At 41.3% G+C, this 12,495-nt stretch overlaps 1 protein-coding gene and 1 long non-coding RNA gene across 3 annotated transcripts in view; one reads left to right on the plus strand and one right to left on the minus strand.

The window, feature by feature from the left end:
* Nucleotides 1–12,495, minus strand: part of LGR5 (leucine rich repeat containing G protein-coupled receptor 5) — a 127,024-nt gene that overhangs the window by 13,254 nt on the left and 101,275 nt on the right. For both annotated transcript variants that reach the window (XM_073327781.2, XM_073327778.2), the window contains exons 8-14: nt 9,534–9,605; nt 5,653–5,724; nt 5,479–5,547; nt 5,265–5,336; nt 2,032–2,097; nt 1,731–1,802; nt 742–813 (exon numbers count right to left, since the gene is read on the minus strand). In XM_073327781.2, coding sequence (XP_073183882.1) covers nt 742–813; nt 1,731–1,802; nt 2,032–2,097; nt 5,265–5,336; nt 5,479–5,547; nt 5,653–5,724; nt 9,534–9,605 — 495 coding nt within the window. The remainder of the gene's footprint in view (nt 1–741; nt 814–1,730; nt 1,803–2,031; nt 2,098–5,264; nt 5,337–5,478; nt 5,548–5,652; nt 5,725–9,533; nt 9,606–12,495) is intronic.
* LOC140905113 (uncharacterized) lies at nt 664–4,929 on the plus strand. Its single transcript, XR_012156753.2, has 3 exons — nt 664–903; nt 3,041–3,148; nt 4,853–4,929. It is a non-coding gene; the product is annotated as an uncharacterized LOC140905113 (long non-coding RNA).

The following is a 12,495-nucleotide window of genomic DNA, read 5'->3' on the forward strand; positions in this document are numbered from 1 at the left end:
GGAAAAACACGTGAGGCAGCCTCACGGAGGTGCAAGCACTTTGTCCCCAGTGCCCCTCATTATCCGGGCTCCTGGACAGTGTGGCTCCAATGTGGCCATACTACTAGCACTTCCCCAGCGACCCATTGCCCTAGGGAGTCTCCTTAAAGAGGTGTTCCAGGTGCAGTGGAAGGCAGGAGAAAGTTAATGAAGACCTGGAACTAATTGTGAGTGAGGACTGCAAAACTGGGCATCTGATGCTTACACCACTATGCTATTAGTGGTGACAGTTACTAATAAAGCATACTTTTGCATCACATTAATATTGCTGAAACAAAGTTAGAACAATTAATAAGACAGTGCCCTGTTTAGCTGTGATTCAAATTCCTTATTCCTGATGCTGCAAATATTCTAAAAATAACTGGAAACACTGCTGGTCTCAGCTACAAGGGATAAAACCGCTAGCACACTAAAAAAAAGAAAAGTGGGGCACACCGACACACTCCAAACACCCAGCATCATTAGGGTTACATAGTTTTCATACACAGTCATGAGTGGAAATTATTTCCTGTAAGATTGTGTGAATGGGGGAGATGTGAAAAAGCAAAAATCCAGAGAGTGTTCAATAGCCCAGAAGGATTAGGCATAGAGTCACAATCTGCAGAACCAGAATTTCTGCTGACCAGGCCCCCAAATTATAAATAGTGCATGCCTTAGCAACAAAAAGTATGAAAAAAATGACTTAAATAAGTAAATACTCACAGTTTGATTAGGGATGGTAAAGAGGAGAATGCGTTGGGGTGAATAACTGCAATTTTGTTCCAAGCTAAATCCCTACAAGAAAAGTGAGTAGAGAATTACATACCCGCTGAATGTATTTGGAAGACTTTGGGTGCTTGATTAGGATGCCTAAATATCCAAAAGGTATGTGTTACATCCAAATACTTTCAATAGGCTATATTTATTGGAATCACGTATATCTTATAATGAAATATCTTTCATCCTGTTTTAAATGTGTTAGAGTCAATTAATTATGAAAATGACATCAGTTTCAAAATGGGCTCCTTGCAATCTATGTTATAAAACAATCTATGGGCTTGGTCCTGCAAACATTTACATGAGTGATCTGTGCTCAGAACACCACTCCTAGATCTGGTCTACACTGGGGAGGGGAGGGGTAGAATCAACTCCGCCTGCGCCTCTCGCTCCAGTGGAGTACTGAAGTTGATGGGAGAGCGCTTGGCGGTCAACTTATCGCATCTAGACTAGACGCGATAAATTGACCCCCGCTGGATCGATCGCTGCCTGTCGACCCAGCGGGTAATGTGGACAAGCCCCTAATGACTTCAGTGGGAGTGCCCATGTGAGGAAGGACTACTTATGTGAGTGAGAATTTGCAGGATTGGGCTCCATTTTTTAATACTGTCTTCCAAAGGAAAAAAACCACACAGCTTTCTACAGTTGACTATCGTGTATACATGCAAATAGGTACTAGGGCTGACTCAGTACTTTCCCACATCTTCAGAAATGTTTAAGAGCAGCAGCTATTACAGCTATATAGTTACAGCTGTGAATTCATTGCTGGAAATGCTCAACTTCAAAATGTTTATTTTGCTTTGGCAAATATAACTTAGTGAGCTGAATGATCAAAGTGGAACAATGGAAACAAATGTTTAGGGGCAGGTACTGTGAAAGTGCAAGCTCCCATGTTTCTGAGAACGAAGGTAAATAGCTATTATGGCTATACTCACAGAGAACGCAGGGCAACCAGCTGCTCAAATGTGTCGGCCTTGATTTCATAGATTTCATTATGATGTAAGTCACTACAATGGAAATAAGACTCTCATTGGCTTCAAAGAGCATAACATTTGGAGAATTTTAGACAGTGTTTATGTGTGTTATGGATCCAGATTTTAAATCAGAAGACACACATGTTGAGGCTACGTCAGACATCACCAAATGTGTCAGCAGTAACCAAATTAATGACCTCCAAGCTACTTTGTGTATTTAGATTTACCTTTATAGGCACTTTATGGTTGTTAACATACTTACATTTTCTGAAGTTTTTTGCAAGCAGTAAAACAGGGTAAATCTTCTAGCAGATTGTAAGACAGATCCCTGCAATAGAGAGGGTATTAAAGAGGTAAAGTTTTATGGTGTTGTGATAAAAGTTAGCATTTTTGTTTCCTGTTTGCTGTATTTGAGGATTCCCTGGCCCAAACGTAGACTTCTGACTCTGTCAGAGTAGAGATATTGGAAGTACATTTATCTGTGTTACTGGATTTAGATCACAGACGTAAATGTTCACCAAAATTTAACTGTTATACTTATTTTAATTACTTAAAATAATCTACTAAATGAGACTATTTAGACTTTGACAGAGAAGACCCTAACCTTTCTAGTTATAATCATACTGAAATTTAATCAGCTTTCCAGACTACATTTTAAATTAAATAATCTTGCCCGTGACCCTTAGAGTTGCTATATCTTTAGCTGAGGGAAGTGGTTTAAAAAAAAAAAAAAAAAAGAACTAACTTTGAAATCAATCACTACAAAGGAAAAAAAAAGCTGAAAAAACTTGAGCCAAAACTCAACAAATTACAGAATAACTGAAACATCTGGACTGATTTATAGTATAGTATAACTAATCAAAAACAAGCCAGGGTAATTTGCAGAAATTGTAAAAAGAAGAAAGAAACAGAGTAATAGAGCCCCATCCTGTATTCCTTTGCTCAGGGGAAAAACACATCAACCTCAGTAGCCGTTCTGCCTGTGTAAAGAGAATGGGACTGGACCTATAGGTAGATACAATGTCTCTGTTTTCTAACCTTAACAATTAATGGAGTAATACATTTTCATGTCTGAGTCTAATTTTTAAAAATTGGCCCATCTCTATGCAATTGCAAATCTGTTTTGCTCTCTTAAAAGACATTTTAATTCTGTTTGCATTTGTTTTGAAGATGGCATTTCAACTATTCATTCTATGCTTGCTTTGTAAAAACAAGTTAAGTATATGACAGCATACTTTTGGTTTAGTATCCTACTCTTTTACTTTGTGCAGAGGCTACCATAAATGTATGCATTCTGTTCTCCCAGGGAAGACAGCCTGAACATGTCCTGTTAGCAGATCCTTTATTGTGCTAGTCACATATGCCAGAGGATGATTCAGGTGGGTTGAAGGCTTCTAAACTAATGTGACTAAACTAATGTGAAGAACAAATGTTGGTATGGAAAAATATTCTGTGCTTATATATGTAAACATTATGCCTATGCTACCATATATTAACTTCCGTTTTCTCCTCTTAAAAGGACACTCGCCAACTTGAATTTTTTTTTAAAATGAAAACATTCTAGTTTTGGATGGAGCACGTTTCTTAAAAGTCTTTTAAAATATTTATAAGGGTTTTTCTGTTCCTTTGCTGATATTTATAAGGACCTTTTCAGCAAGGGAGAAACTGATTAAGGTCATGATCCTGCACAGGCTTAGGTATATGTTTAATTTTCTGCACTGTGATTAGTCCTGTTGAGGCCAGTTGTCTCAGTGTGGTAAGTTAAAGACATGCATATGTCTTTGCAGGATCAGGGCCTGATTATACAGCAAAAACAATGAAACTGACTACACACAAATTGCTGTTGAATGCAAAGTAAACAAAGGAAAAGAGAGTTCCCTCTTACCCCCCCAACACCTTTCAGTTATAGTAATCTAAGGCAGTGGTTCTCAAACTAGGGCCGCCGCTTGTTCAGGGAAAGCCCCTGGCGGGCGTGGCCGGTTTGTTTGCCTGCTGCGTCTGCAGGTTTGGGCGATTGTGGCTCCCACTGGCTGCGGTTTGCTGCTCCAGGCCAATGGGGGCTGCGGGAAGTGGCGCGAGCCGAGGGATGTGCTGGCCGCCCTTCTGCAGCCCCCACTGGCCTGGAGCGATGAACCGCGGCCAGTTGGAGCCGCGATCGGCCGAACCTGCAGATGCGGCAGGTAAACAAACTGGCCACGCCCGCCAGGGGCTTTCCCTGAACAAGTGGCGCCTCTAGTTTGAGAACCACTGATCTAAGGTAATACTTCTAACTATAAAAGCCATACAATTTTCAGACAGAAATTTTTAAGCATTTTTTCAATGTTTATCTATTTAAATATCACAGTTGCATGAAATTTTGGGTTTTAAGTTTTTTTTTTAATGTTTATCTATTTAAATTTTCATAGTTTCAGGAAATTATGGGAATCTTAGACAATAATTATTTAATGACAGCCTCTAATAAGTTCGCAAGCAACATTTTTCTTACTTTGCCTTTCTGTAAATTTTGATTATCAATGGAAATATTTTTTTTCAGTTGCATGGCGAAATTGATTTTTCCTGACACTTACTGATAAAAATTGAATCCTTCCAAGCTTATTTATAGGTTAGTATGAGCCATACATTGACCATAATCAATATGCAAAATTCTCATTGTCATCAGTGCAAGCTCTGTAATTGGGCCTTAATGTTCTAGAAATGAATTTTATAGTCCTTTAGCTGAATGTAATTTTTCTGGTGCTCAAATAATGTGTTATAATTAGTGCTATTTCACTGTTGGCCAAAAGAACTAATACCAAATACATTCATAGTGATGTAATACTTAAACTGCTGTTTTCCAATTCACAAAGAAGTAGACAGATTGATTACTTTTGTTAGAGATTAAGCTTACTCTGTGGTATACTTGCATGATAAAATAACATATTGGTTTATTAGTATAAAAATTACACCCCCACATAGCCTAGGAACAGACTGCTTCAAATTTCAGTCAAATACATATGCCTGGTAGAGAACTAAACTAAAGAGATGTACATAATAAAGACGCATATCTGCAGTCCTCACTCATGTATATCTCCCTTTCACTTCAGTGGGATATCTGCTTGAGTAATGAATCCAAGATTGGACCATTCTAAAGGAAACTACCATAGAAGAGATAATAAATGCAAATCAAGTCTCAAATCTGTCCTGGATGTCCCTTCTTTTGATGTTTTTAAGGAGTATCATGAGTTGTTTTATGCTTTCCTAAAAACGTATGATATAAAATATGTTTGTCTCCTTCCTTCATGTAAGGGAAATCCTGATTGACATGTAGATTGCGGGTTCTCTGGGGAAGAGACTGTCATCTTTTTACATGTCTGTAGATTAGCTAGCACAATGCTACCAGTGGTACTATACAACTGCTAGTTAATCATAAGTGGATTGTTCCACTATCACAAATCACTTAGTTCAGCCCTTACACTCCTGCATTAACATGGTGTTATCACCGTTACTGAAACATACAGCACTTGAAGATTAGGTAGCTGATCACAAGCTACTGTGGGAAGAGAGGTGACCTGTGCTCCTGTAAGTGTCCTGTAAAAGTAAACAATACAAAGATTATTTTATTTTATTTAAATCTTACAAAATAAATGCTTAGCATAAGGATAGATCCTTAAAACAAGTCAAGATCTAAAAAATATTATTGGGTTGAGTGGGGTATTTGTCTAACACTTACAAACTTTCCAGACTTGTAGTTCCAGTCAAATCAGGAAACTCAGTTATTTGTGAAGCACCATTTAAAGTCCTAAAGTTAAAGACACAGTGTCATTATTGAAAGGAAAGTACAGGACAATCTTAGAAGTGCAATGGTTATTCAGAGACAAAGAGGTTTTAAAGAAGTAAAACATACAGGGTTCTGAGTTCTGGTAAGTGTTGAAAAGCTGACTGTCCCACAAGCTGGATAGGGTTGTCATAGAAATGACTGCAAAAAGAGGAAAAACAGGCATTTTAATATGCAAGATAATACTCTGAATAATTATAAATAGGCAAAGCACACTACACATGTGGTGGTGAGATCCATGTGATAAATTGTATATTTCCTTTAGCTTTGAACATCTCATTTTCATTCTGCCCATTCTTGATGTCCGTTTTCATCAAGACTATGCTCCAAATACCTTCTAGCAGCCACCATTGTCTTAGTTTTAAAACAAAAGTGTGTCCTTCTTTATCCCAAATGTAGCATTTGCCTCACAAATTTACACTGGCATGAGGTTATGGACCATTGATAGATTCCTAGAAAAGGGAATTTCATAGAATCATAGAAATGCAGGGCTGGAAGGGACCTCAAGATGCCATCTAGTCCTTCTCCCCATGCTGAGGTAGGACCAAGTATATCGAGACCAGGGGTGGGCAAACTTTTTGGCCCAAGGGCCACATCTGGGTATGGAAATTATATGGCGGGCCATGAATGCTCATAAAATTGGGGGTTGGGGTGTGGCAGGGGGTGAGTGCTCTGGCTGGGGGCGTGGGCTCTGGGGTGGGGTTGGGGATGAGGGGTTGGGGGTGCAGGAGGGCGTTCCAGGCTGGGACCGAGGGGTTAGGAGAGCAGGAGGGGGATCAGGGCTGGGGCAGGGGGCTGGGATGCAGAGGTGCAGGCTCCCGGCGGCACTTATCCCAGAACCAGCCACATGTCCCCCCTTCGGCTCCTAAACGGAGGCGTGGCCAGGCAATGCGTGCAGCCCCATCACTTGAGGTGGAGGCAGTGTGCGGAGCCCCCTGGCTGCCCCTACGCATAGGAGCCGGAGCGGGGACAGGCCGCTGCTTCCAGGAGTTGGCAAGCCCCCGACCCTGCTCCCCGGCGGGAGCTCAAGGGCCAGTTTAAAATAGCTGGGGGGCCGGATGCAGCCCCCAGGCCATAGTTTGCCCACCCCTGATCTAGACCATTCCTGACAGGCGTATGTCTAACCTGTTCTTAAAAACATGCAATGATAAGGTCTATAGGTGCTGGAACTAGGGGTGCTATTGCACCCCCTGGTTTGAAGTTGTTTCCATCATATACAAAGTTTACAGTTTGGTTCAATGACTCTCAGCATCCCACTGTACAAATTGTTCCAGCACTCCTAACAGGGACTCAGCAATCTCCCTCGGTAACCTGTTACAGGACTTAAGTATCCTTACAGTTAGACAGTTTTTCCCAATATCTAACCTAAATCTCCTTTGCTGCATATTAAGCCCATTACTTCTTGTCCTACCTTCAGTGGACTTGGAGAACAATTGATCATCGTCCTCTGTAAAACAACCCTTAACACATTTGAAGACTGTTGTCAGGTTCCCCCTCTCTCTTCTTTTCTCAAGACTAAACATGCCCAGTTTTTTTAACCTGTCCTCATAGGTCAGGGTTTCCAAACTTTTTATCATGTTTGTTACTCCCGTCTGGACTCTCTCCAATTTGTCTACGTCTTTCTTAAGGTGCTAAGCCCAAAACTGGATACAGTACTCCAACTGAGGCCTCACCAATACCGACTACAGCAGAACAATTACCCACCGTCTTATGTACAAAACTCCTGGTACTACACCCCAGAATGATAGCAGCCTTTTTTGCAGCTGCATCACACTGGGGCTTATATTAAATATGTGATCCACTATAACCTCCAGATCCTCTTCAGCAGTACTATCTCCTAGCCAGTTCCCCATTTTATTCCCCATTTTGTAGTTGTGCACTTGATTTTTCCTTCCTAACTGTACTATTTTGCACTTGCCTTTGCTGAATTTCATCTTGTTGATTTCAGACCAATTCTCCAGTTTATCAAGGTCTTTTTGAATTCTGATCCTGTGCCCCCAGGTGCTTGCACTCCCTCCCCAGCTTGGTGTCATCCACACATTTTATAAATTGGAGAATTGGTAACTATACGGATAGGTAAGCTCTGGAAAAGGCTTCCAAGGAAGGCTGTGGAATCCCTTTCATTGGAGGTTTTTCAGAACAGGTTGTACAAACACTTGTCAGGCTTGCTCTATGGTCCTGCCTCAGGGGAAGGGACTAGAGCTGATGACTTCAAGGTCCCTTCCAGCCCTACATTTCTATGATTCTATGACATTAAAGGTTTTACAAATATACAGATGATAGTTTTACTTTCTTTTGTGATCTGTGCCGTTGGACTCCTGATGCTAAGGGAGCCTGACTCTGCAAGTGGAGATATGATAGACCAATAGCCGGTCTTCTCTGGTGGGGCAATGAATAGGTTTCCATATCTTTCAATTTCAGAAGTTATGAACTGAAAGAATAACATTCACCCTCTTCTTGTGTTTGATCTGTGATGGATGGCTCATAGCTTATACATCTGGACACAGCTAATATGACCTTCAACTATTCCAGATATATTTCATTTTTTAAAAATGTACAAATGATCTCAAAAGCTCTGTCCAATAACTTACAAACAAAAGGCATCTCTTAACAATGAGGAAGAAGGAAGTGTTTCTAGTAACAGTGACTTAAATGAGCTTCGGGGCAAATGCAGATAGGTTTTTTTTCTAGCTTGGTTTTGGAAATGATGTAGGACAAGCACAGGGTGAGACTTCCTATAAATAAGGAAGTGTTTTTGTAAACAAATACAGAGATCTGGGACTTAAAAAGACAGACTACAGGGCTTTGTGACACTTTTCTGGTACTCTGAGCTGTCAGACTGAGAGGATTCTTTCTGCAATACTATAATCAGTATTCTTCTGGTCCTGATAGCAGAGCTTTCCTTAGTATCCATCAAGGTGAGTAGCTATTTTACTTTTTATTTCACAATTTCTTCTCACTCTTTCTACAGTTGCTAATAAAATCTGTTTTTATTTATTTATCTTGGGTCTCCAGTAACTCCACAGAAGCTTGTCCTATAGTCCGTCACAGTTCATTAACAAAATATAGTGCAAATAATCCCTAACCAAAGTCCCCACACATAGTCCATATCAACCCCTTGTTCTCACCATACCCCTGTGTCTTCCATTACAGCTAAGCGCCTAATCTGTCTTCTTCCATCCCTCTGCCAGGAACAGCCATCCCAGCCCTTCTTTCAGGGCAGCAGCACTGCTCATCCCACCAAGAATTTGCATGGCCTCTCTGCTGTGAATATCCTGGCCAGGGGACTACCCCTCACTCCCCTGGGCTCTCTCATTCCCCCCCTCCCTTTCCTTCAGGTTCAGTGCTCCAGCGATGAGACATCAGCGGGTAAGCCCCTCTGCTGCTCCCATTTCCTTCAGCATCCCCTGGCCCTTGGCTCCAGCTTAGAGCCAGCAGATATCCTCCTCTTCTGCCCCTCCTGCCTTCAGTCCTCCAGCCCCTCAGCGATGCTAGCCAACAAATCCCTCTTGCTGCTGCTTCAGCTTTCTCCCAGGAAACATCTTCTGTCTCTGGCAGTTCTCATCTCCTGCCGTTCCCGACTGACTGACACACAAGGTCTCTTCTAACCAGGCCTCTTATAGTGCCCAGATGCTGCCCGACCCTCCTAACTGGCCAGCTGGAAACACCTGTACTGGAACAGGAGACCTGATCCCAGTTTCTGTTATAAGAAATAGCAGCCTGAGTAAAAGGTCAAGAACTATGGAAAATTATGATCTCTCTCTCCAAGTAATGTGTGAGTATTAAGAGAACTGAATGACCTGAAAGGTGACCTAGTCCACTCACATTATGCTCCTATACATTATACATGTAAAATAAGAATGACAGAAGAGTTAGAAAACCACACAGAAATATTATATTTAATTCCACATTTGATATAAAAAATACCAAAGTAAACTGCTGCCACTTACATTGTTATAAGTGACGGATTGCCCACAAATGCGTGCTCAGGTATTGATTTGATGTTATTACTATGAAATCCCCTGGAAAAAAACAATATTTTATACAGTAACAAAAAGTGTGAATGTAAGACCTGTGATACACTACGTAGAACTATTACAATTAATCAAAAACCTCTGTAGCTGCAAGCAACGGTGTCTTCAGCTTTCTAGTCAATGTGGACATCACAATTAGTTGGATTAAGACTGAAAATGGAAAACATTTTTTTCCAATACTTATCCCATACCATCCCTGTTTCTGGGATGATTTAGATTTATGTGAATTTAAAGTATATATGAATTTACAAGTTGTGTCATGACATACCATGCATTGAACCTCCCACACTCCTTTCTTTATTTAAGTATTAGAAGAATAAACTGTACAATGTACTTACTGCCTTCTAGGAAGGAGACAAATTCTTTGTCTCATAATTAATTACTACATTGTTCTCATACGAGTAACTCTGCCATTGTTAAAAGCAAAGGAAACTAAGGTTTCAAAATGAACAATGATGATTTGTGCGAGAAACTTTTGTTAGTTCAATCATGAACTATGAAAAAGGCTTCTCAGATTAAATTAAAACATTTAGAAAGCCTTGAATTGTTCACGGATGCAAGCACCGTCAATCATTACTTGTACCAATAACAGATGATCAGTTTCACTGAACTAATGGTCTTGCCTGTGTAACTGGGCTAGAAAATCAAGGCTCTGAATTTATACTCCTTTCTATATACTACGTACAATCAAAAATATGTGCCTATACACAGTTGGGCTCTAAACAACAGCAACAAAAGACCAAAACAAAAGACTATTTAATTCAAAACCAATATACAGATTGGCTGAGTGGCCTAGATTCTACCAAGCAGGATTCCCCAGATCAATCCTTTGCTCCCTGCATAGCAGAAGTAGCTGAGGAAATGGCATTACTAGCTCCCAGGGAAAATACTAGTCCCTCATCAATATACAGGTATACTTGTGTCATTACCTTAACTCGCAGAGAGCACTACAAGGCAACTTTTGAAGCCCCAGTCCTGCAAACACTTAGGTAAGGGCTTAACTTTTCTCCTGTGAGTGGTCCCTTTGATGTCAATGGGGCTACTCATGTGCTTAAGGTTAAGCATGTGCATAAGTGTTTGCAGGATTGAGGCCTCATTGTTTGATCCTGTGAGGTGCTGAGCACCTTCTATGAGGTACTGAGTACCCTCAGCTCCCATTTCAATCAATGGGAGTTGAGGGTACTCAATAACCCCACGGGGATGCCCTATCCTATACACTGCTGAGCTCTTGGGTCCCAATCCAGCAAAGCACTCAAACACATGCTTAAAGTATATCAGAGCCTTGGTGCTGTACAATTTCATGCTCCAAACAGGCAGGGACTGAATTTAGGGGACTAAAAGGGGGAGACATTGGCTGAAGCCACACAGTCTGATATTAGGAGATCTGATGCTAAAGAGGCCAAAAATCTAAAGCAAAAAGATGCTACACAACACACATACAGTAGAACCTGCCAAGAGCAACCACTCATGGGAGTTAGCAAAGGTGGTCTCTTATCAGAGGTGGTCTCTATTTAAAGGTTTGCACACCAGATAGTGGCAGTGTTCTGTGGCCTCTGTAAGTAGGCACTTGTGACAGGTGGACTCAGAGGTGGTCATTAAGGCAGATTTTACTGAAGTTTGTTTCAAATACTTTCTAAGAAATTTACCATTTCAACTTTTCGATGTACATTTTTATGCCCAGAGAATAATATATTAAAGGGACACCTTGATCATAAAAACTGTTCCCCAGATTCACAGGGCCAGCCAGGATTTGTTCAATGCACATCTGGGTATCACCGTTGTGGCTACCCCATCGTAAGGTCAGCAGATGCCACCTCCTCAGAGCTATTGTATTTTATGTCAAGGGGCCATTATGGCAGCTGGGAATAAGGTAGATTAGTAGCTCATGGCCACAATGCCTTCTCTCTGGCCATGCTCCCTATGCCAGAACTGGAATGTTGGCATAGGAGCTCCAGTGCTGACCCTACATTGCCTGGGGATTCTGAAGGATTTTCCAAGCGCAGACTGCGTAGACTTCATCAGTTGAGACTGAGCCGGTCACAACACGTCTTCCAATCTTCTCTCGCTCTGGCCATCCTTCGCCATGCTTGTCCATATCTCTTTGTTAGGAAATCATCCCACCTCTTTGGAGGCCGACCGCGTGGCCATTTCTGTTCTTGCGGATACCATTCGGATATAGCTGCGATCCATCTGTTGTCGCTGAGTCAGGCCACATGTCCTGCCCACCGCATTTTGCTGACCCTGCTTTCAACAACATCTCGCACTCCAGGCTGCTGCCTAATTATTTTGTTGGGGATGTGATCGTGGAGCGAAATGCCCAAAAATGTTCGTTCCACCGCCCTCTGTTTGACAGACAGTTGATGTTCTTCAATCTTTGTCAGCGACCATGTTTCGTTGCCATATAACATCGCTGGAAGCACGGTTGAGTTACAAACATTCGCACGAGTTGTTTTGCTGATCTTTCCTTGGAGGATGTCCTTGATGTTATTGAATGCGCACCATCCAGCTTTTTTTCTGCGCGACAGTTTGCCTTTCTGATCGTGGCGCATATTGACTTCCTGGCCCAAATAAACATATTTATCAACCTCTTGGATCTGCTCTCCTCCAAGAGTTATTTGGGTTCTTGGCAGAACATCCGATCTCATGTATTTCATTTTCAACTGGTTCATTTTTAATCCAACTTGACTACTTTTTGCGTTCAGTTCTTTAAGCATTCTCTCAAGCTGGGCTGTATTTTCAGCTATCAGCACTATATCATCTGCAAACCTGAGATAGTTTAGCCACTCGCCATTGATATTAATCCCACCTTTCAAGTCTGCTCGTCAGAAAACCAATTCAAGACAGGCTGTGAATTATTTTGGTGAAACTGTATCTCATT

Source organism: Lepidochelys kempii, chromosome 1 (genome assembly GCF_965140285.1).
Source record: "Lepidochelys kempii isolate rLepKem1 chromosome 1, rLepKem1.hap1, whole genome shotgun sequence".
NCBI classification, from domain to species: Eukaryota; Metazoa; Chordata; order Testudines; family Cheloniidae; genus Lepidochelys; species Lepidochelys kempii.